Source organism: Boleophthalmus pectinirostris, unplaced genomic scaffold, assembly GCF_026225935.1.
Source record: "Boleophthalmus pectinirostris isolate CB_2022bp ecotype Guang Dong unplaced genomic scaffold, ASM2622593v1 HiC_scaffold_2, whole genome shotgun sequence".
In the NCBI taxonomy this organism is placed as follows: Eukaryota; Metazoa; Chordata; class Actinopteri; order Gobiiformes; family Gobiidae; genus Boleophthalmus; species Boleophthalmus pectinirostris.
This window is the reverse complement of record NW_026571152.1, coordinates 23,111,142-23,136,794: the sequence shown is the minus strand read 5'-3', so window position 1 is coordinate 23,136,794 and position 25,653 is coordinate 23,111,142. Positions and strand designations below refer to the sequence as shown.

Below are 25,653 nucleotides of genomic sequence, written 5' to 3'. Positions count from 1 at the left end.
TGATACTTTTAAACAACATAAAAGCATTATAAACTGACATTTAACTACCTGCTCACTACTACTCACTGCAATAATTCCTTCTGTGATGAGGGACGACTCTCCACAAATCTGAATTGTAATATAGCATAGTGCTGTATCCTGCTTGTCTCCCTGGTGATAAATAGGTTTATTCTACACTATGGAACATTCTAGACAAAGCAATTATATTTCCATGGAGAGAAGCAGGTGGCGGACCCTCCACTAGAAATGTTAGGCAGTGCACCTTTAAGGGATGAACATGTATGGTATCAAGGTCTCAGTATTGGGGACCCTGTATCATGTATGTATTGTGTCATAAGGTACTTGGCAATACACAGCCCTACCTCCAAGTATAACATACTCAGGAGTAAATTCTGTCATTTTTAATGGTTAAATGAGTGGGTGCTCCACCATTTAAATCAATCTAATGTTGTCCAAGAAAGCAATGGTTCTGTGTATATGTACGGTTGCTGCTGAATCACCACCTACTGATTATTGAAATAAATATCAACTAATAATTTAGTAACCAAATAATCATTAACTGGTGTAACAACAGGCTCCAAAACCCATGAGTCATGAGTTGAGAGAATAGGTTTATGACTTAGATAGAGCTGTAATAAATTAAAATAACATGGCGAAATGTAAATCAACACTATTTTTGCATTTACACAGACTGCACCAAACTGTTCTCAAGTGGCTTCACTTCAATTTTATCTGGGTCAAAATCTCATATTCACTTTTGTTTTCAAGTAAACAATTAATGCAATACAAATGCTAGATTAATCAATTAACAAATTAATAATTATTATAGCCCTCTATGCACATGATGTGTTTTGACTAGTGCATGTTTTGTTACCTCGCTGACATAGATCGCCACATCTTCTTCTTCGTCTGTCCTGTAGCACAACGTCAGCCCCAACTTCTCCTGGCTGGTGAGTCGACAAAGCTCCACTTCCTGTCAAAATCAAAATGAACAAATTGTGCCAAACATCAAGAGATAAAAGAAAAAAAAAAACACACACACACCACAAATTTGGCTAAGATTACATCACCCCAAACAGACAGAAAGAAATAGTTAAACTCATCTGCACATGAAAGTCAAAGTTTGTATTCATTACAATGGCTGGCCAAACTCTGGGGTCTGTTGGACTGAACATCAAATAGACGCATTGTACAGACCCAACAAAAAAGTCCAACTTGTTTTCGAGACGTTTATTGGGTGCGGATAGCTATTTTTTATTTTTTTTTTATACTTTTGTTTGATCATGAAAGGCATTCTCAGCTCACACAGTCTGATCGGAGAGAGCTTTGATAAGTGTCAGAGGACCTTCTCCGTGTTTTTTTCTTTCAAGCCAGTGCCAAGTCACAAGATATTAGGCCGTAAATAAACTATAATTATGCTAATGCTGCCAGATAGGGTGCGTCTTTGGTATTCATCTCTCTCCCTCAGGTACAGACAAGAAAAACATTGACTCGCAGATCAGTGATAGAGTTCCCCATGAGCCTAGTGCAACATGGTTTAGTACCTAAGTGTCGATGGGAGTCATTTTTGTAGGTATAAACAAACAAGTAATCCTTCATATTTAATGCATTCTGTTCCTTCATTTTCCATGCAATGCAATGTGGATTTTTAGTGACTTGGGTCGTGTTTGATGCTGCTTTTTTGTTGTTGTTTTTTTTTAGTCTTTTAGTAAAATAAAGTGTATTAATTTTAATCAATTTAATATTTTAAGAATGCAAAAATTATTAATTTTGTCTAAACCTACTACTACAAAAACTACAACTGGGATTAAGGACCAAGCTATTGTTTCTTTCTTATTATCTTTATTCATGTTTCCCACAAATGCTCAGAGGACATTGATTAAAATAAGTTCTGGGTGTAAAATAAAAAGTGACTGGGAACTTGAATATTTAAAGGGACTGTATGTAGGATGATTTAGATTTTAAATTTAATAAACATGACCTTACTGTGTCCCCAGATATGAAACAAACAAATGACTCACTGGTAACAATTATGCTGATTGATTCTTAGTTACAAAAAATAAAACTTTGTTATAAAGTGGTGCATTGGGTCCCATGATGATTAGCCAAGCAGAATTCAGAAGAAGCTTCACATTTAGGTTGCCAGTTTCAATGCTGAAATCCAGTTGGTTTAAACCTCAACTACCTCCGTCTGCCCTAAATCGTCACTAGCGAAACCTGGCAACCCAGCTTCAATAGCGATTATTTTAGTAACTTTTTAAAACAGTAAGAGGTTAGGCTACAGCTCCTTTATCAGTGTTGTAATTCAACACATTCAGTGTGACAAAAATATATTTTACATTTGGGTATTTTCTAATTTTACAGTGAGATGAGGCCAGTGTCAGATTTGGATTCTTGTTTTGACTTTTAGATTGAGCGTCCAAAAACACTCTTCCACACAAATGGATTCTAATTACACAAACTTCTTTGCTGTGCTTTGCTTCCAGTGTGTACTTTCTTTTCCAATTTTCTTCAAGTTCCAAAATTGGTTTGTCAACACAATTGGATCCAAGAGAAAATTGAAGTTCTGGTGAAAAGAGCAGCCAAAACTCTATTTTCCAATCCCAGCCGTAGCTCGCCGACAGTTAATGAAGATGAACCACTTTGCACTCTCATTTTCCCACAGTCCAGGCTCTCCCCAGCACCAAAAACATCAGCGCCGCGCCCAAACATATCAAGGGCGTTGAGGGTGAATCAAGTGTGAAATGGCCTCTCCACCAGAGATCTTCATTAGACCAGAAACAGCCGAGTGGAGAGAGATGGAGCAGGCAGAAAGACATGGCGTTTGGGCGGTGGTGGCTCAGGCTCAATGGGGCAGCGCCATGGAAACACAAAGACACATGTCCTAGATTATGTGAGTGTGCTGTACAGTGTTCACTATAGGGACTGAACAATAATCAAAATATAGGGTTTTGTCAAAAGTCTCAATAATTAAACAATAAGTCAATAACAATTTGGAGACACTGTTTTTATTTTCATGATTATTTACATAGTAGATTGTCACTGAAGGCATCAAAAGTATGTCTGAACACATAAGGAATGTAGTCAACAAAATATAACAGGTTTTATAGTTTATATACACTCTTCAAAATAGCCACCCTTTGCTTTCATCACTACTTTGTACACTCTTGCCACTAATGAACCCTGACAAGGCACACAAAACCATTTCAGGGGACATCATCGTGAAATTAATTGAAAGAAGGACAAAGGTTTGTAGCATTGTTAACAAAGCAAATGGTGTACAAATTTCAGTCTAAAATATAAAACATACTAAACTTTTTTTTGCTACATAATTCCTTATATCTTGCTTCATATATTTGATGTCTTCAGTATATATCTGCATTATAAAAAGTAAAACACACATAAAGAAAAAACATTGAAAGCTTTTAACTGGTAGTGTAGACCATGATCCTTTGCTCCATTTCAGTGCAGACTACATGAAGAAATAACTGTTCACAAAGCTGTGAGCCTGTCCAAAATATCACAATAAATATGTACTCATTACATCTCTACTACAGTATTTTTCACACATCAGCTGGGTCATGGCTTTGAAAAACTAGGCTGAGAAAAAAGCCCAAGTGTGGCATTAAATAGCTAACACCTGCCACCACTGACTAAATGTTGTAAGATGTTTATATCGTTCTAGTTGTTCAAACACAGCCCTCTCTTCTTTCTGCTGTTTCTTTTTTCTCTCTCAGGCTGATCACTGAGGTGTTGTGTGCATGGGGAGCTAAGGGGCTGCTGCTGAACACTCTTCCATGCACAGCAAGTATTAAATGCACTGTACTGGAGAGAATAAAACATCTAAAGAAAACTGCAAAAACATCACCAGAGCTCTGGGTTTTCATCTTCTGTGACAGCCAGTACTGCTCTATGATCAAAAGATATGAGTTGAGCAAATTGTTGAATGCTTTGTCAATGTGTTCACAAATTCAAATCCTAAAAATAAATTGAACATGGGTGGATTATATGCCAAAAAATAAATCCTTTTTTTTGCCAGATCATATTTACAACATATTTAAGGACACATGTACACTTAGTCTATATAATGTTTTTTCGAGATCATACTTAATGGTTAAAGGGACAATCGAGAATTTTGGACATAGGACCTCATTTCCCAGTGAGCCAGACTGTTGGAGACGTGTGGAGACACTTTTTAAAATATTCCATCCAGTTCTTGTATTTACTGTGCTAGGCTAGTGCATGTCAATGACCATAGTTAGCCTGCCACTAAAAATAGTCTTACCCATTCCACAAAGCATCTGAAGCAAAACTATTATTACATCAGACTATTGATGTAAAAGTCTGTGTTGACAGAATAATTTTTGAAGTAAAACCAACCTTGCATTTGAAGGATTTATGTCTGAGCAGCAGCAGTGAGTTCTACTTCCTGATAGAAAGCTTGGTAGCGGTGGACTGATATATGAGAAAATAGTCCCTCAACATGTGACGATTTATGTGATGCAAAGTTAGTTTTATTTCAAACATTTTTCTATCAACACAAACATTTACAACAACAGTCTGGTGTAATAACTGTTTTGCTTTGGGTGTTTTGTGGAGTGGGTAAGACTATCTATAAGGCTATCTATGCCCATTGACATGCGCTAGCCTAGCCCCAGCGACCTCTGCAAATACAAGGACTGGATGGAATATTAAAAAAAAATTCTCCACACATCTCCAACACTCGAAGGAAATGAGGTCCTATGTTCAAAATTTTGGACTGTCCCTTTAATTCAACCTGTCCCTTATTCTGAGTCTTAGGAATATTGCCCAATAAAAGGGGTGACCATATCACTTGCTTGGGATCAGAATTCTACTTCTTCTTCAATACTATCCAAAGATATGAGTCTGGTCACTGTTCAGATGTGTGTGATTGACAGGTGGATTAGCCAATCAGGTACACGCATGGTTCGTTCATATCAAAACAAATATGGATGATTATGAGGAAAAAAATGAAAGAAAAAAATAACACTCTGGACTGAAACACATTGTGGGTTTCTGCAGAATCAATGAGCAAAGCACTAAACTATTAATCTGAGGAGAGAGAAATGTCATTTTATTTCAAAATGAAGGGTAACAAACGAGCTCCTTTGTTTTATGCACCACATGTCTTAAAGCTGTTATGTGCTGCATTCAAGCGATAGTCAATGGCAGAGTAACTATTCTTTTTCTTTATCTGTCACATATGTGTCTAATGCTGTAAATAGTTTTTAATCCAAACCTGGGAGCAATTTATATTCTAAAAAAAAGTAATAAAAAAGTTAAACTAGTTTCAAATGCAACAGCCAGACACTAAATCACTACTATTACTATATTTTTTTCACACTAGTTTTGGTAATTAACAAATGTTGACAGAAATAGACTTTTTATTTTACTTCTGACATTATGCCAGAACAACTAATGAGTTTTCGGTGCTTTTAGGTACTGTTTTCGCACATCTCTAGTTTAATGATGCAACAAAGCAGCCAAGGACGTAAGTGCCGTAACAGAGAAATGGCTCCTCGCATGTTAAGTTGTTTTGATGTTAACTGTGGGAAACATCTCTGAGACATCATCTAAAAATAACTGCATTGATGAATTATAAGGTGTGAGTAGCTTCTATATCTACCCCTATGAGACAAAAACAAGCCTGGAGTTATTTCTGACTAATTAATGCCTGGATGGAGCTGAAGACCTGTGGCTAAATGATCAGAGAAAATGGATTGCAACCATTAAGCCATGTTGGATGAAAACCATTTTGTGTATTTTGCCAACGCGTACACACACAACTTTTTTCCCACCAGATGTTCTTTTTACTTTCTTTTGATACTAAAACACCCACTCGCACTCCACAGTAAAAAGACTGTCTGAAATCCATTACCCATCTTGGTCTGGTTAGGGACTGTTCTAAAGCTTTCAAAGCCCTGTGCCGAAAGAGCAGAGATACTGGAGTGTGGTGACTAAGGGCTGAGTAAATTAATGGCCGCCATAGAGTGTTTAGGGGAAAATGGCTTCCCACCATTAAGGCACACTACAGTAGATGCTGTCATAATAATCAGGCCTTTGATTAAGTGAAAAAGCTGCTGCAAATGCACTGCATGTTGGCCGGTATGCTGGTAAAAAGGGGAGCACTGCAAGACTAGAAATGGCAGTACTTACTTGTGTGACTGTATGGAATGTGGGAAGAATGGAAAGAAATGTAGATTTTTTTTTTCCAGGTAGGGGTGAGCAACATGCCAACAAAAAATAATAGTTTTTTGAAGCCAGGTCACGATTTTGATTTGACCATGATTCATGTTAAGTTATGTTCATAGTTGTAAATAGTCTGATTCTTCTAAAAGTTCACACTTCACTGTAAATTGGTTAAATCCACACTCACTCAAAGCTTTCCAGTGGGTGACCATAGAAAGAGTCAGTGGGAAAAAAGTGTCTGTGTTTGAGCACAGATGCATTAAACTGAAAATGACTGATTAATAGTAAGACAAAAATTGCAGATTGTCAAAGTAATCTGATTGCAATCAGATTACATTTTTTATCATCACATCGCCCTGCCCTCATTTTAGGAATATTTTTCAGTCATCATTTGAAAAATAAGAATTCTTTTAAGGGACTGAACACAGGAGACATTTCAGTTTTAAAAAGTGCGAATGAGCAGAGTGGCAAAGCTAACACAAGATGTTTTCAGCCAGTGGCAAAATTATGGACTATAAAGAAGTGGACTAAGGGAATGTGTAAGCATTCAGCTCTAGTCAAATGAAACTCATGAGGCAAGCAGTTAAAGGAGCAAATCTGGAGAATAGTTCCATATTAGGAATAGGAATTTATGTACAAAATAGCAAAATAAAAACACTAGGATCATGTAAAGTCAGTAAATATGAACCAAAATGATGAGGCCCACTGCAGTAGTTACAGAGAGAGGGGTGACAATTTTTCAGTGTTAAGTCAATTGGACGTCGATAAAACCGAAGAGCTCCAATGAACTCTTTCTATTTGGAACACGGCGGCTATTGGGTTAGCTATGTCCATACCGTCTATGGGTTCAATCCTATGGCAAAGTGGATTTATATTTTTTATATCTTGTACCGCTCATGGTGACAGTGTATTCACTCTACAAAGTCTTTGACCCCAAGCAGTTAGAGGACAAAAAAGCTAAATACTAGGTTTAATATAGTCAATCCATAAATAGTAGAAATTGTCTCACAAGCTGCTCGCACTCAGTCCCTGCAGCCCTGACCAGTGTATTATGTATTATGACTCATTCTAATAGCTGTAAACATGTCTCATAATGCGGAACTGGCGAGCTTTAATTGCAAACCTCTCAAGTGTGAAAAGCGCCGAAACTTTTAAATATGTAAACAAATAACCATGATCCACTTCATTTGTACTGTTGTCTGTATCTTTTTCAGTTTTGTTGTCATTTTCATGGTAAAAGTTCCTCAGATGTATCAAACTAATATAACACTTGCAGATTAGTGTGGATTAATGAGCTAATTATACGGTGCTAAATGTTTAAAACTTTGCAAGAAATCGGTGGAGGAACAAAACTAATTAATTCATCCTCTACTTATCCTAAAAATGGATTACGGGTACAGTCAGTTTCATCATTCAATTTCACATTCTTTTTACTTTTCACTAGCGGCACTTTGCAGTAAATAATTGGTGGTTTTCAAATTCAAGAATGGGAAGATGTGTGATACACCCAGATGGGGGTTAAGGGCCATAGTTTTATCATAATATTCATAAGATTGTACTTTGCAGGGACTGCAGATGAAAACTAGCTATTTAGCTATAATCTGGTGTGGAATGTCTGTTTTTTATGATCTTAATGTCTCTGTACACTGTCCCTTCAAATAAAGACTAAACTAAATTAAACTAAATTAAAAGGTAAATTCACAAATGTTTAAAGACCCTATATTACTCAAATTTGATTCTTCTGTGCTTTAAACCGTTAATAATATTAATATTATTATAATGTTGTTACTGCATCAAAAAACAAAACAAAATGATTGAATAATCCGTCAGTATTAGGCTGTCTGCATTTCAAAAGATGAAAATGCTCTGTTCCACCTTGTGATGTCATGTAGTGGTAATTTTCAACAGTTACATTTCACCTTTTGTTCAGTAGAGATTGGCAGTCCCAAGACTGAAATTATTCAAATGATTCTAGTGAAGTGTATGGAGTTTAAAAAACACAGCGGAGTATTTCCTGTATTGCCATATGACATCACAAAGTGGAAGAAAGTGTTTTCAGTTGGAGAAAACAATGTATCATAATAAGGAAGCACCATTATGACACAGATCAGAAAAGAGTAATATGGGCCCTTTAACCTGATCATTGATATTACGGACTAGATCCAAGACATTGCCATCTGTATTTAACCACTATAAATTTAAGATGCCACAATCTGTATGAAATCGGTGACAAAAAGATGTGCAATACAGGCCAGCAGAATTTTCTTTTTAACTTTTCTACCGTGAAATTATTTAAAAGTGTGTAGATTTTGTGGACAAACCTGGATGTTCTTTTGGGAGTGAAAATGCTTCTCCCATTAGGAGTGAGTCTGATTTGAGTGGCTCAGAGCTCAGAGTGTAGTACTGGCTAACAATAGGTAATATGGAGAAATGCATTTTCTCCATTCTCTTCTGTTAAAAGCAGCTGTAAGAGGCTGTCTCCTCTCCCCTGGCAGCACACTCAGTTGACATACAGTAAGTGGGGTTGCATTAGTGCACAGTCTAACTCACAGAGCATGAAATAAAAGATGGTAGCGGTTACAAAGCATAATAGGATTTGTTAATAGCTTCCATATATTATATTTGCTCAGATTTGACACTGGGGCTGCGCAAATCTCTTTAGGAAACAGCTTTTCACAGCAGGAGGAATTACTGAGAGCAAATCCAAGAAGAGCAAATGAGCTAAAATTGTTTTGCAAACTGGTCTAACGTTCAATATGCAGTTCTGTGTAAAGTTAGCAAAAGCAGTGAAGTGTTAAAACAGTGATGCTCAGCTCAAGCATTTTCAATAATATATGAAGTAGTATTGTATTGTTGGAATTTTTCATCCCCTATAGTTCCAACATGGACACCAGTAGCTCTATTACTGTTGATATTTCTTTTTACCTAAGGGCATATCTAATCGTACATGTCTAAAAATGTCTGTAAAACATACCCACATTTTTCAGCAAACTTTGTCTGTGATCTGGGCTGTTTTTAGTGCATTGAAAGCTGTTTTGTAGAAAATATAACCCCATAGATCTCATTCTGATCGCTGACTGGATAAAGGAACACCATTCAGCGGTAACTACAGTGCAAGTAGGCTACATAACAGAAGAAAAAACTAAAATACATCAGTTTTCTCTGGCAATTGGTCTCACAAAGGTTCAAATGCAATTCTTGATATGTCCATCCAGGTACTACACATAACCCTGTTTAGCTTTGGATATCAGACAAAATTGGGCATTCTCAAGGTGGTACAGATATGATATGTTGAGCGTGCATCTCTCCAAGTCCCACACTCATAGTAAATACACTTTTCCTGCCTCAGAGACCCAGAGATCTGTAGATATCTCCTGTCTCCCCCAGTCAAGTCAAAGTGGCATTCAAGTACTCATACATACAGTATTTGATAGATCCTATATTTTTCATCTTTTTCACATTATTTTATTATATTATTAAATTCTTCAATATCTTATTTTATTTTTAATGCATTTTTCCCACTTTGTTTACAGACCACAATAAAGTTGACAATAAAGTTGACATTTTCTATCACAGATTAACCCGTGCGTCTATTTATCTGTGAATGTGTCAGATACCAACAAGCAGCATCATGAAGCTGCAGTCACACCTTCCCTGTTCAGTCTCCATACCAGAAACGTGTTACAGCACCTGATCCTCACCTCTCCAACATGGCAACTCTATCTTTCTCCACAGCTGTCGAATCAGGAAGCAAATCTCAGGTAAAAGTACGGATGTCTGTCTCACAAAAATCCCAGATGAAAAAAAAAACATGATGGCATTATGATTATTACGGAGAAAGTTGTCAAGCTGTCTGCAGGGCAGCCGATCATCTGTCACAACTGTCCCCTTGAGATGAGCTGGGAGAGTCAATTACAGTTTGTGCTGCTGCTAAATGTTAGGGATCATTAAATATGGAGGGGAGCTGGAAAGAGAGAGTGCGAAAGACATTTTGATTTCAGCTTGTGGTGCTTGTATTACCAGGTGTACCATTAACATTCAGATTTACCAGATGGAGCTAGTGAAAATGATGAAGGCATATTCTAGCCCAAGCATACGCAAAGTCCTTTTCTGAATACCTCGCCTCAAACTAGAAGTGATAAAAGCTCGGTCGGTGGTAGATATCCACCCAAAAACCACAAGGTTAGCAGCTCAATCACCTATGCACGGAAACAGATTAAGGGTCCTGTGGCAACCATAGACTGTAAATATAAATGAAAACAGGTAACCCGCTAGTGGCGCATTCCAAATAGGAAGTGAGCATGGAGGTGTGTCCGGCTCCATTGACTCTGGCTCCAATTGAATTTACACTGAAAAATTGTCACCCCGTTCTCTGTAACTGTTGCAGTGAACCGTGTCATTTTTGTCTCAAAATGTTTGTATTAACCTGCTCTACATGATCATGGTGTTTTAATTTCGCTATTTTGTCTGTAAATAAATTCCTGTTCTTAATATGGAACTCTGCTCCAAACTCGCTCCTATAACAGCAAGTCTCATGACCTTCATTTGACTGGAGCCGAACACTATGGTGACGTCACACTCCCTTAGTCCACTTCTTTATAAGGCTATGGTGGCTACCTATTTTTTCATGTAATTCATTAAGATGAGGTTTGTCACAGTATAGTATTATTGTAAAAGTATATTTTATTGAATACAAACCCGGAAGTAGTGTTGGTGCAGTGTTAGAGGGCTAGTTATTCTTGGTAATTGAAGTTGGTAATAAAATGTGCTAAAAATGTATCAGGGTGAGAAATCGGGATGTTAAGAATATCTTAAATTTTTTGGTTGAACCACTGCAGCTTAAAATGAACTTGATCTGTTTTTCACAAGTTGAAAATGGTTCAAATTGGGTACAGGGCCTCTACATCTCAACAAAAGAAACTCAGATAATTTGAATAAAAAACTATTTCCTGATAAACTGTTTCCAAAAAACATTTTGGAAATTGGACTAAAAGCATTTCAATGAGGCAAACTAATTACCCTGAATATGTGCTACTGAACCACACAACAGTTCACATTATTGATTTGGCCATCTTGCCAACAGAAAACCCACCCTACAATTTCAAACAAAATGCTTAATTTACAAAATCATGATCATAATAATTATCATACACTTATTTCTATTGTCTATGCCAATTTTTAATTTCAAGCATTTAAAGCTGAAGTACCCAACTTTTTTCTCTTAAATTAGTGGTATGTTTTCCCCCAAGAAAGTGTATTATAAAAGCTGAATTTTGTGACAAAAATCAAACCATTACACTCGGTCTTCATCTAATTAGAACATATTTTATCTGTAGAAATTTATCAAAGAGCCATGTGAGTCACTGACTTTGGGATGACAGCTGATTGGTTGTGCAAGAGTGGTCCACCCTTAATGTGAAATGAGGAAGTTGGCATTTAAATATAACTATTTCATAGGTCTTACAAACCCTTTGGTACATCATTAGTATTCCCCTGCACGATTTTCTTGGCCACTGGCACAGCTTTAGAACAGCTTTTTCAAATAGAAAGGTGAAGCAGAGCGGACCACCAAAGAACAGCCAATCAACTCTCAACCCAAAGGGTCATATAGTGACTCATATGACTCTTTCTCACAAGTTCACAAGTTTGTGAGTGGTAAAAGTGTTTATAATTGTATGAAAACATGTGGTGTTTTGATTTTGTCACAAGTTTCTGCTTTTATACAAAACAAAATTGACTAATTTATAAGAAAAATGTGGTAATGCAGCATTAAAGGGCCTACAATACACTATTTTGTGATTTGTTATAATGTTGTTTACTCATCAAAAACATACCCACAGTTGTTTTTTTTGTTTCGTTCACACATTAAACACACAGATCCTGCATATTTAGGCTGAGTTCTTTGTCTGTTCCACCTTGTGATGTCATGTGGTAATACAGTGCTTGACATTGTTTTTAAACTGACCTCCACTACAATTATTTGGATAAATTCAGTCCTGGAATTTTTTATCTCAGCTGTACAAAAGGGACAATACATCTGTTAACATGAAAACTACCACTACATGACATCACAAGGTGAAACAAAGCAGTTTGAGCTTTGGAGAAAAATACAACTCCTGGCATGTTTTTGACAAGGTTACAACATTATGGCTTGACACTAAAGACTCAATTTTGCGTAATATTGGACGTTTAACTGAATCCATTGTTGCCCATACCTCGTACTCAAACTCCTCTGGTCTGTCTACATCAGCTGCTCCCGGGGAGAGGTAGGCTGTCCCATCGTAGTACTCCTGGTCCATCGTGTGCAGAGAGTGGCAGCTGTCAGAGGAGAAAACAGACAGAGGAGGCGTTAACATCACCGCTTCTTTTAAATCCTTCACATTCCCCCTTTTTTGTCTTGGCTGGGTAGAATAAAGGATTTGTCAAGGGCTTTCACTTCTGCCTGAGTGTGTGTGTGGTAAAAGTACAGCCCCTTGTTAATAACTGCATATTATTTACTTCATGTACTTGACAGCCTGAACCCCCACGTAATACAGTGTTTGTCAAATGTGCGTTGCTCATAACAAAAGGAAATAGCAGCGTGACAAAATGAGCAGCTCCCACACACAAAAATATGACAATAAACTTCTACTCTCTATTGGAATTATTAAGATTTTGTTAAAGGTTTTGTGAAGATGGGCAAAAATACTAAAATGGCATAAAGTTTAACATTTTAAATGATTAATGGGAGTTTTATCTGGCCTTTGCACACTCAAAGATATATTGAATTGCTAAATGTAAATGGTAATGTGATCCTTAGCAGTATTATGTATTATTTAAAGGTAGACGTAACTTTTCTCTGCCATTATCTTGTCTCCATGGATATGTTATTACTTTGTCTGAAGTGTTCCAGAGTATGGCATTATACTCAATACTCAAAAATTACATGTTTTTATTGCTACAAATATATAATGAAAAATTTTCTCTCTGAGTTAGGCTTGCTTTTTCACAGATTTGGCTTTTAAACTTAGCCTTGTAGGATTTGTAGTGTCAGCTGCCTGTCTCCATGGCGATTAATATGATATTGTGGAACATCCTATGTAACACAACAGTGACCCTTGTGATCTTTAAGCCATATTAGAATGATGTTACCTCCTCAAAAACATACCTGGCGTTTTGTTTTGTTTCATTCACACATGTTTGATTAATCCTTTATTATAAGTCTGCCTACATCTCCAAAGCTCAAAATGCTGTGTGCCACCTTGTGATGTCATGAAATGGTAGTTTTCAAGTTAACAGCTACCTTTTAACTTTTGTTAAACTAAATATGCAGGGTTTGAGTGTTAAAGATGTGTAAATAAAACAAAACACAACTCCAGGTATGTTTGTGATGAAGAAACAACATTATAACATTGATCAGAAAATGGCATAATATGGACCCTTTAAGATCTACATAATATAATGCAGAACAAAGGAAAATAAAGAGTTTAGAATTGCCTCTAAGTATAAGACTTTTGTTGTCAGTGCAAAAACAACTCGATAAAATGTTCCCATATTTTTCTTATGGTTCCTTACAAATGCGATCCTCACCTCCATCTTGAGCACCATTACGCATAATTTTACATCTCTCTAATGTTGTTTATTGAATTGCACCTGTTGTCAGACAAAGAGAAGTAAATAATATGGGAGTTTTATGGATCGCATTGATTACAAGTGAGCTGAGGCCTGAGGCAGCAGTCGCCGGTTAGTGGCCAATGTGTAGCCTTGTTTATTAGCCCATTCCATATAATCACCTTGTAAAGCTTGTGTGACTCAGAAAAAATATGCAATGTAACGTCATTTACTGGCTGAGGACCCATGGGGGATGGTTAGATTAGACTGCATATCTTTTGACAATAATACATATTTGAAATGGCATTTTTTCTGCAAAGAAACATATAGATGGAGAATTGGCTGATGTTGCTCTATAGATGCTTAAAGGTGCGTTGTGTTACTTTTCGATTGGAGGTCCACAGTATGACATTAAACAGATCTACCTTACATTTACAGGTGGTTTTATAGCTCAAAAATATCGAGAAAAAACTTGCATTCTGATTGTGAGCAGGGTTGCCTCTCCATAGATCTGACCTGTAACTTGGTCTGGTTTAGTTGCCATTGCAGATAGTGTGAAACATTCCTGACAAGGCAAAAACATTTCCATGAATAAAAGCATGTGATGGACCATCCACCAGAAAAGTTACACAATGCATCTTTAAACAAATCCTCCAAAGACCCAAAAATGAGGATTATATAAAGGTATTTTAGGTGTTTTCCGCATTTAGATTTAATTGTATTGAATCACTTTTCTTCCTGTAATGAAGCTGCAGCTATGCTCTCTTGCCTTGCACCCTGGGGAGGAAGCCTAGATATTTCTTTTGTAAACTTTTCTTGCGCACATTTTAGTCCTCCTTTGAGATGAAAGCAACATAAAACAAAATGTTGGAAGGGGAATATGAGCCATCTTTCCTGAAAAAACCCCTAAAGAAAAGTGTAAAAATATCTCTTTGAGCAATAGCACCAATGAACAATGTTACAGTATGGTAATGAGAGTGGATTGTGTAGGCTTTGAAGTAAGTTTGAAGATTCAATGCTGTTGAAAAACTGCTGTCGATTCGTTTTTTAGCATTTATTATTTATTAATTTCCTCTTGTTCCTGTTCAAGGTTATACATGAAGAAGGTTACTACTACTATGGACCTTAAAGGGCCCATATTACACCATTTTCTGATAAATGTTATAATATTGTTTCAAGCATGATTCCACAGGGTTCTATGGCCCACACTCACACCTGCACAACCAAACCGGACCACAGCCCAATGACGTCATCACACGGTGCTGTTTGTTTATATGTCGAGCAGTAGTGCTATCGAGTTTAGAGAAAATTAGTCCAGCGGCATGAAATATTTATTAAATAGTGAGGCAGATGTGAGTTCTGCTGCTCCTCCGTGAGTTTTTGGATATAATAACAGTGTGAGGGAGTGAGGACAATCAGAGACGAGCCTGCAAAACTTTTCTCACTGTGCACAGTCCTTATTGAAGGAAAGTGCAGATTCACTGTGTGTTTTAGAGTGGAGTTTTATTCACTGATGTCCTAATATGAGTAACATCTGCACACCTGACAGGACTCTTATAGTAAAGCCGTGCGTGTGCGTGTACATGAGCAACCATGCCATGCTTTGGCCCACCTCCTCCAAAAGGCCCAAAGTCTGAAATGTGCCATGCCTTGGCACGGTTTAATTGCACTCACCTTGGACAAACATACCACACGTTAGGGGCTGTGCTTGGTTAGGCTTGTGTGAGTGCACCCTTAAGACTATTCAGGAAATTTACCTGATTTTGATTTCTTCTGATCCAGGTGTATTGTAAAAGCAGCTATTTGTATGGAAACAAGTACAGGCGCTGGTGACTATCCAAGATCAAACTACTCCTAATAAAATGAGTATTTGTATTGAGTTACTGTATACTCCTGGAGAAGGGACTAAATGAGCTTGGCTAACAGTTCCATTAAAGAAAGTTCTTCACTCATTTCAAAATCCTGTACAGGGCCTTTAACACAAGTATGTTTTCAGATGGTGGGGGCAGGCAGGATGGGAACTAGACCTTCAACCACTTTGTTTACAACATTAAGTTCTTTTTTATGTTTCCAAGGCAATATTTTAATTTCACTAGAATTTGGTGTTTTTTAAACATCTGGTCGATTTACTCTGCCATTTACTTGTTTATCAGTGTCAACAAGTGAGCCTAATTTACAGTAAACAAAATGATTGAAACACTTTGCAGAACACTTCCTTCTTATTAATTAGCATCTTTCAGTGTGTCCTCTAGCTGTCAATGACAGAGGAGAGCAGAGGATGAAGGATGGTGAGGGGCTCATTTATCAAATTCAAACAGTTTTTATTAATTCTGAATCATTTATGTAATTAGCAATTTATGCACATATTAGCCTTATGATACAACTCTCACAGTGATGTTGTTTCTTTCAATCCATTTACTTTTGTTAATGTAATATAGGATCTAACCAAGTACAATGTTTATTCATTTTATCTGATTAAGAATATTTAGAACTGCCTTCTTAAAGTATTATTTGATCTATATGAACACTTGAATCGTATATACATACTTTGGTATTCTTAAATTATCTTTACTGCTCACGTAAATGTACCCACTGATCAAGCATAACTATCAATAGTATGGTGGTTATGGAAAAGAAGAAAGCAGTGGGAAGAATCTTGGTGGACATTATTTGCTTTACTGTGAAGTTTTTGTAGGTTATGATACATCATTTGTTCAGGGAATCTTATTTTGAGAAGATGCAGTTTTCTGTGAATGAATAGGATCAAACTGTGTATTACTCTTCACCAACAGCAATCTGTGACAGACAAAATCTCTATTTGAAAACAAGATTAAGGATTTGTAGTGCCTTCTTTGTCCATTTATCAAAGATACTATTATGATTAGAGGACACTGTACAATCCACCACTATAATGCTTCGTGTTGTGTCTTTAGTACCTGTCTGAGAGCAGGAAGGGGCAGACATCAGGCACTGGGGGCGTAGAGGGGCGGAGCTTGGCCAGAGCCATGATGTGTTCAAAGGTGATGTCGGTCTGTGTGCACACGTCCACCACATGGATCTCCTGAGGGGAGCCATGAGGGCGGCCGCTTGCTGTCCTGCGGATGACCTGCACCACAACAGGCTCCCGAGCACTGCAGAAGGACGCCACCCCCTCATCATGGCCGCACTTGGAAAGCTCCTTCCCATTCACCTGCAACAAATGGTAAGATTCACATTAAAGAGTGTACTGTGGAACTGCACTCTATGTATATGCCACATTGGTGTGAAAATCTGAAAACAGTTCAGCAATTCATGAGTTTCAGCTTCTTGTTGTAGGCAACTGTTTACAAATAATGTCACAATCATAGACTGCATAAAGAAGTGGACTGAGGGAGAGCGACGAATCCCATAGCGTTCGGCTCCAGTCAAATGAAGCTACGAAGCAAGCCGTTCCAATGTCTATGTCCATAGTCTATGGTTCCAATCATCAAACACATGATCATAGATGTGGTTAAAATGCCGAACTCATAAATTCAAATATAAATTCATTAAAAACACTAAACCACAATTCCCGAATTTTCCAGTATGTTCAACCCTACAGCAATACCACAGCCTCAAGACTAGGACAACAACATCCAGCGCATAGCAAATTCTTTTCATATACTTTAAATTATTTATTATTTTGTTGATCATGTTGCACTGAATAGACCTGTAAAACATAATGATAATAGAGTTTAACATTGTTTTTAGATAACAGATATGACAAATAAACCTCGGACGTTCTCAAAACAAATTGAGAAAAATCCAGGATACAAAAAACATGTTCTTCCTGGGCATTCATGAAAAAAAAAAATCGGGTGCCATCCAAAAATTCTTAGTATTATATTGGTAATTCTAAGAGAAAAACACATCCCACTGACCAACCACTACCAGCAAAACATTTCCAGGTAAATTTCTATTTAAGTTTGAGGGTCAACAAAACACAATAAGGGACTAGATTAAAATGTTGTCTTGAATTTGTTCCCAAGGAGACCTGAGAATATATTAGAAATTCTGGAAACAGACCCAAACCTGCTTTGAAGTGACATTATCTGAGGGCCAGATCAAAGCAGCCTCTGTTAGGTCCATATTCGTCCTCATCTTCACAAATTGAACTGGCTTCTCCTCCCAGATTGGAAACCCTCCTAACTATTCAGCTGGCACATACAGAGAAAATCATTGCTTCATTTAGCGCCAGTAATTTCTTTGGAATAAGAAAGGCCTGACTGTGGAATCCCTCAGAGAACACGCTTTTGGTCCAAATGCTCAGAATCTGAGATAATGATTTAGATAACCACGAGAGGACAAAGAGAAGGAGCTATGGCGCTAGGTAATTACACCCACTATTGTGTTTAAATGTGTTTTGATAGAGGGCATACTGCTTAGACTGCTGACAAGTTCAAATAGCAATCTCAAAGTAAAAGTAAGAGGAGCATTTATATTCAAAAAAAGTGGCTGGGGAAAACACATTGATCTATTAGACAGAAAACTGCAAGCAACTAACATTAAAAGTGAAAGCTAAAAATGCAATCTATTTAATGGGAAGAAGGCCTCAGGGAACTGTTTGCATAAGTTTAGATGCAGAGAAAACGGTACAGTTGGGCATTGTCAATGATTAAAGTTGGAGAACTTCATATATTACTTTTTATATGATGTCTAATAGGGCTGGGCAACACTGCATTGATCAATCACGGTTTTCAGTTTGAGTCTTTTATCTTGTCAATAACAAATTGTCAGAAAATATTTAATTAAATATTTTTTCCAAATTGTTGAGCCCTAAGGTTAACGAACAGCAACAATATAAACTTTGTCATTTACCACACAAAAACACAAAACCATGTCATTTTTAAAATGAAATTAACTGCACAATCCTTTGTACAGACAAACAGATTCATTCTAATACAACATAAAAACAGAGAAACAACCCACATTCAACCAACATCAATAAGGTATAGCTAATATGCCACTTCTAATCGTTATCAGGAATATAGGAGGGTTTTCCCGCATATAGTATCAATAAGATTTTTAAATATTACCTGTTTTTTTTCACAGTTAAAAGTCACTTTGTAAACTTTACTATAACCTAAAAAAATTGGGGACAATAGATAATACAGATATTAAAATCTTAATATATCAGTTCATTATCTACAGCCGTAAAAAAATATGAGACATTGGTAATGGGACCAAAAGAAAAAAAAATCCATATCAGACCATCCCTACAGTTAATGGAAAGTGCATTTAGGCTAGTACAGGTTTTTTTTCTTTACATATATTCACTCTCTCCCGGGACTCCTATGTCCTACAAACCATATATTTCCTCCATAACATTGCACATCCACACAGTGTCCCTGAGCTCCTGTTGTAACAGTCTGCTCCTCTGCCTCCTCACACGACCTTTGTTTAGAGCAGTGCTGCATTAATCACCAGTACACCACATAAACTGGGTCAACACTCCTCTTGAGTATCCGTGAGGCAATTTGTAAGAAAAAAAAAAAGACTTCCTTTGTGCTTCCGTACCCCTCATCTCTCTCTCCATCCTGCCCGTGAAACCTTTACAGCCAGTCAGCAGATATTAAACACTGCCGCACATACATTGGTTTTAATATTAAAGAAATGTAGTGAACTATGGTAATAACTCAGGACCCAATTCCCAGGGCTTCCACTTGGGCAGCCATCTTGGAACAGGAAACAAAGGACTTGGAGCAGACAAATGAGGTGGTCTATGATGTATGACAAGAGAAAAATGACCGCATTTCCCAGCTATCCCTTTGGTACAGCCTGTCCAATCCGCGCTACTCCTCCTATATCCAATTTCTAACTACAATAAAACAACTAAACACAAAAACACTAGAGTTTTTTTTTCAATCCAATGATTTCCACGACAGCCAGATGGAACAATTAATCCACCAATCAAACGCGGAATATTAAATAGCTTCAACTCTAGCACCAGGGAATAGCTGAATGGTGTCTTCCAAAGTAAATCCCTCACCACTCCTTTGTTTTGTTGTGTACACTCAAAGTCCTATCAGACAGATGGGAAAAGATGGCTACAGCTTTCAAAACACTCTCGGAGATTCTCCCAGCAGAAGAAATGCTTCCAGCGTGGTTTGGGAATGTCTTGATAACAATTTCATTTTCGATTAACCACCTGTTGTAACTAATAGGTGCAGGGTAGACAGACTCGAGTAATGTGGACCAGAATGTAATGGCCATGTTAGCCAATTTATCCAGCACTGGCCCAAGTCATACACATGTGTTCAGACAATTGATAATAAATGTTAAATGTACCAAACAGAAAGAAAGGAAATGGGCATCTGGCTATGGTTGGGCAATGTTGAGAAAAACTACCTTTTTAAATACATTTTACTTATTCTTTTTATCTCAATTACCATACAAATAATACTACAGCAATTCAAGCTTGGCAGAAAATGAGAATGGACTATATAATTATAGAATTCACTGAAAGTTGATACAGTACTAGGGATGTAACAATAAGCAAAATATCATGATATCATATTGTCAAAGGTCTCACAAAAATATCGTGGGCCATCAAAATATATTGAATTACAAACCTCACAATATATTGAATTACAATGAAAAAACTCAGGAAACTAAATAGATCATGATCCTTTGCTCACTTTCAGTGCCGATTACATGAAAAAATAACTGCACTTTCAAATCTTAATTATTTTTATTATGACAGAACCAAAGTCTTGTCAAAGCATTTTAAAAGAAAAAAGTAGCATATTTACAGTTCACACACAAAATATCGCAATAAATATTGTACCATGACATGCATATCGTGGAAGAATCGTATCGAGTAATTTCTATATTGTTACATCTGTATATACAATACTCATAACAGTTCAGCTGATATCCCATTTAGGTCTATAAATTAGTGTAATAAGATGATTTACTGGACAATGTTGGGCCAAAACATCTCATAATATTAAACTTGCATTTTTACAAAGCTGCTTTGTAGTTAGAAAACACATTTGGGTCACTTACTTTATACCTTATGATGTTTGTGTTTAAATTAATAAATTATATTTTCAGTCACTGCCCTGGCATTGGTTGATATTGGATATTGGCAGAAACCGGCAAAAGTATGAACATTGGTATCGGAACTGAAAAACTTGGTCCAGTGTATCTCTAATTTTTAAAACATTTTTTGCAGGCTGTTCAAATAAATGTATTTGATTACAAATCTCCAAAACAACAATTGCAATAATATACATTTTCTGAAATAGCACCCATCTTTTCTTCTAGTTATGATCAAAACACTGTATACTACACTCCTACACTACTTAATTAATGAACACTGGCACACAAGTTTTGGAAAGTGTCTTGCTCAAGGACTCCACAGCAGTACTGGAGAAAGCTTCTGCTAAAGTGCACACTGCCATTAATAAGCAAGTGTAATATACCAGAGAGGCAACTTTTGAAAATACTGGATTGATAATACTGAACGGAAAATATTTAAAGCTAACAATATCTGTTCAAGTGTTTACTCAAAGTGCAGAAATATAAATATTTCTCTAAACATATAATACTCAACTAAATCCTCACAAATTATTTAGCAGCTGTAGTATTTACCAAGCCCTTTGCGATCACTCCTTGACCTGCATGTCTCCATTCATAGACACTGTCAACATGAATTACCCCCCAACTCTGGGAAGCCACCATAATAATTATTCATATAAAGTGGATTTGCTCTACCCCTGGGCCAGGAAATGATCAGGTAAACGTGAAATTTGGAGAGAAAGAGATGGAGGATGAAGAAATTGGACGATGGATTCATATTCTGTCTGTTTACACACGGATATGCAGCAGCTGTAGCCTGGAGAGTGCTGTGTGTTTTCAGTTTAAGCCCTTGAGACCACCAGCAGACTTGCCTCCAAAGCTAACGCACAAAAGCAGCTTAGCAGAGTGAATCGAAAGGGATCAAGCCTCCTTTTTCGCTCCCGGTTTTGAATGTGCGGCATGTGGTATTGATAGAATTCACAAGTTGTGTACTCTTGGGAAGCCTGGGTGTAACAAGGTAAAAGTTTTATTTTTGTGGAGCTAAAAGCTGTTGAGGGAGAAATTTAAGAGTAAGTAAGATACTTGAAGAATCTCACCCAGGAATTGTAAGTTCAGAATGTTAAAACACCCGTAGATAAATTGTTTACCAGATTGTATAATATTGAATGAATGTAATAATGAAAGGTGGTATGTCAGTGAGGCATCATCTGTAACTGTTCTGATGGGGGCACCTGCCACCTGCAAGGTTATTGCTTTGCCTGGAAAATTCCCAATTATTATTAAATTCCCCTTATTTATCTCGCATTTATTACTTACCCATGTTTTTATTGTTCAGAAATACCTTGAGAAACATGCATTCTTACTGTGATTGCTTTTCCACAGACCTGACATGTAACTTTGCCTGGTGTCATCTGGACCCTGCTTGTTTGCCTGACCAGCCAGGCCCTTCTGCATCCTGTCTGAATCCAGACAATAGAGAGTGAAAAACCTCTGTCCAAAATGAGACGGCCCAACTACAGCAGCTAATGTGTCTCTCAAATGTGGAAAGATCGAGATGTCTTCTCTTGAAAATTCTCATATCATGAAAAATATACAGCTTCTCTTACCTGAAATAAGTAATTGTTTGGTGCTTCCATTGTTAACTCAGCCCATTATGTTGCTTTTTTCTTACATGTAAGCAGCCATGTTTGTTTTTGACACGAACAGAACATGCGTTTCTCTGATTGGTTAATCTGCCTGTCAATCACGCCCTCTGAAATCAGCTAGACAGGATATGGCTCCAGATCCACTTGTATTTTGTCAAAGTGTGTAATTCTGGCTGAACAGGTAACCTTCTTGTACCCATAGTCATAGATATGCTTAATACCTTACTGTGACATTTCAGCCAAAACAATGACAAGTTTATGGAGCAGGTGATGGACGTCCTAGGAGAAAAGTTACATAGTGCAGCTTTAGGAGATAAATAAATATAGAGAAACACTATGAAAACTGTTGAAGTAGTGGGTATACAGTCACTTTGCGAGACACACAACTTTTCCTCCAGTAGTGCTGTCTTTTAAGCTTGGGGCTTCCATCAATAACCCAGAACGACTCAGGGCAGATGTAGTGTCAGAGTGAACAAAGAGGGGCCAGTTTATCAGTGCGGTGTCAGCTTTGGTCAATGCCTTTTCATGTGCATTATCCCTCTGCCGCTCACTCGCAGATGCTGGCAGCGGGGAGTTACGGACACCAGTGATTGATGGAGTTCTGGTGCGCGGAGTAAAGGCAGCCCCAGGCAGAAGGCCCTAATAGTCCATTAGCTTTTTATGCCTTCAAATTAACTGCATACATCGCTTCATGGCTGCTGTGTAGCACTTTGAATCTTAATGAAATGTTGATGTTTTTTGGCTTATGGATTTTATGGAGTCAGAATGTCTTCACTCACATCAAAGCTGAGCAAGAGGCAGATCACTTTAAGGTCATTCACAGCTTTGGCAACAGTTGAAAGTGCATTAGATTGGTGTATTGACAAATAATTACATGAGTACTAATCTAACATTGCATACAGGGAAACCTCCAGCGTGTGGCCACCTGCTGCTCCATAGGACCTGTGGGGCTGTGGGGCAGATGGAGAGAGAAGGAACGTGCAGGTCATACAGCCTCAGGAGTGCACTGTTTAGGGATGCTGATTACACGCCTATTTCATCTGAGCTTTTAAGAGCACCAAACATGACCTACAGGGCTGGGACCTCCACTGGGCTGTGTGATGTCAGGAGCACTGAGAGAATGGGAGAGCAGAGGTGGTGTTAGTGCAGAAAGAATGGGCTATTTTTCCACAAACATGTTGTTTTTTTTAAAAAAATACTATAGTCTAACAAGCATAATGGAGTAACACAAGACAAACTTTAAAACCATGAGGATTTGATATATTATTTGAGTGGGTAGCAGTGCTCCCCCAGTTTGTACCTCTGCACACCAGCCCAAAACAAATACATAAAGAAATAACCCTCCAGGTAATGTGGTCCTGCCTCAAGACCATGGCGGCTCTCACTCTCTTGTGACAGTAAGAAGATTCCAGGTTCAACTGCCGGGCTGACTAGGCCTCTCTGCATGTCTGGGTGGGTGTTATCTAGGCAACACTTTCCCCAATAAAGCCAAAATATACACCACAGAATGGGTCAAATTTCCCTACAAGGGGACAATAAAGTGTACCTTACCCAGTGCACTGCCTTATAATAAGTTTCTATAAAAAGGAATAATATCTCAAAAGATTGAAAATCTACCTGCCATAGCTAAACAATAATGCCTGATACAGTAATATATAGTCTATAAACTGCATGTTTTAGGGCACATTTCATTTTTAAGGAGCCAGGACTGTCTAGGCTTGTTGTTCATTATTTGCAGGAATAGCTCTCATCTCCCACTGCCTCTAGCCACTTTATTACCAGTTGATTTCTAACCCTACAGACGTAGAACAGAGAGATGGCTGTCTAGAGTGGTTTCTGCACTCTGTTATTTTTACCGCTATTCATGAGGAATTCAATTTGCAATTTCATAAATAAAACCCAAGGGACAATAGAGACACTGGCTGCAGAAGTGGAATTGAATATTCCCGGAGGAGAGCAGAGATCTGATGGGACTGGCTCATCATGGCGCTAAGAAAACGTCTGGAGTTGCTCCTTACACCCAAATGTCTCATTTCAATAAGAAGTGTCAGGATAAAATAGAGGGCTGAGGTCTGCCACAGTGCAGCCCTTATGACTTCATAAATCACACAGACAGTGTGTGTGGGACCTACACTACTCCAACCACATGAAACTAAGAGAGGGCCAGAGAGAGGCACAGGGGAAATTTGACAGTCTCCTCAGCATGTTGACAGGAGCAGACACAGGTGCAGAGACAGGAGCAGCGACAGGAGCAGAGCAGGGCAGCTGTGTTAACCCCTCCAGCCACATAAAACACAGGGCCCAGGGTGGCTGTTGCATCCCAGAACCCACATACCACTGCTCACCTTATATAACAAATTCCTCCCATTTTGTTTAACTTATTTTACTGCTACCTTTTCCAATACTGCTGCTTGTAAAACTTTACAACAGGTTCAGTAGCTCAGTGGCTGGAGTGATGCATCCATAAAAGTTTGTTGGATCCAACGCCTCTTCCCCTTATAACTTTAGTGTAGTGTAGTATTACCTGAAGTACACTAAAATTAGTTTCAAAAATAGGACTGAATTTGAGACCATGAACCAAACAATAACTTAATACTTCAGAACAACTTGAGGGACATGCAGTCAAAAACAAAACAAATGTATAGTAATGCACAAAATATTTTACTGGACTTGACCTTCCATTTTTTCAGCATATGAACAGCATAAAACAATGCTGCGCTAACCTCTCCATCACATAAACACAGAGCCCCAGGGCTGTTCTCACATTAAAGGACCTACACAACACTGTTCAGACTTCATACAGTTGATGAATTCTGTACTCCCTTTACTGCCCGCCCAGTTCAATGTGGATTCCTCCTTTAATCAGTGGTAAAATTCACTGTCTGGGTTTTTATAGTATATAGTCATGATCCAGTCTGAAGCTGTAACTGAACCGAAGGGCAACTTTTACAGAGGGCATGGGCAGAAGAGATGATCGAGATCAGGATAAAGGCTGTTAAACACGATGACTTCATAATGAAAGTAGTAGTAGTTCAAGGTCAAGATGGAGGCAAAAAGTTGAGTCTAGACCGGGGGTGTTCAAACTTCAGTTATCAAGAGTAGCATATTAAAACAAACACATAACAGAGGCCAAAAAACCCACACCCATCAGTACAGGAAATAATTC

At 37.8% G+C, this 25,653-nt stretch overlaps 1 protein-coding gene across 1 annotated transcript in view; it reads right to left on the bottom strand.

Moving 5' to 3' along the window:
* Nucleotides 1–25,653, bottom strand: part of LOC110169454 (PDZ domain-containing RING finger protein 4-like) — a 144,563-nt gene that overhangs the window by 9,004 nt on the left and 109,906 nt on the right. The window contains exons 3-5 of the mRNA XM_055155990.1: nucleotides 16,737–16,990; nucleotides 12,426–12,528; nucleotides 875–973 (exon numbers count right to left, since the gene is read on the bottom strand). Coding sequence (XP_055011965.1) covers nucleotides 875–973; nucleotides 12,426–12,528; nucleotides 16,737–16,990 — 456 coding nt within the window. The remainder of the gene's footprint in view (nucleotides 1–874; nucleotides 974–12,425; nucleotides 12,529–16,736; nucleotides 16,991–25,653) is intronic.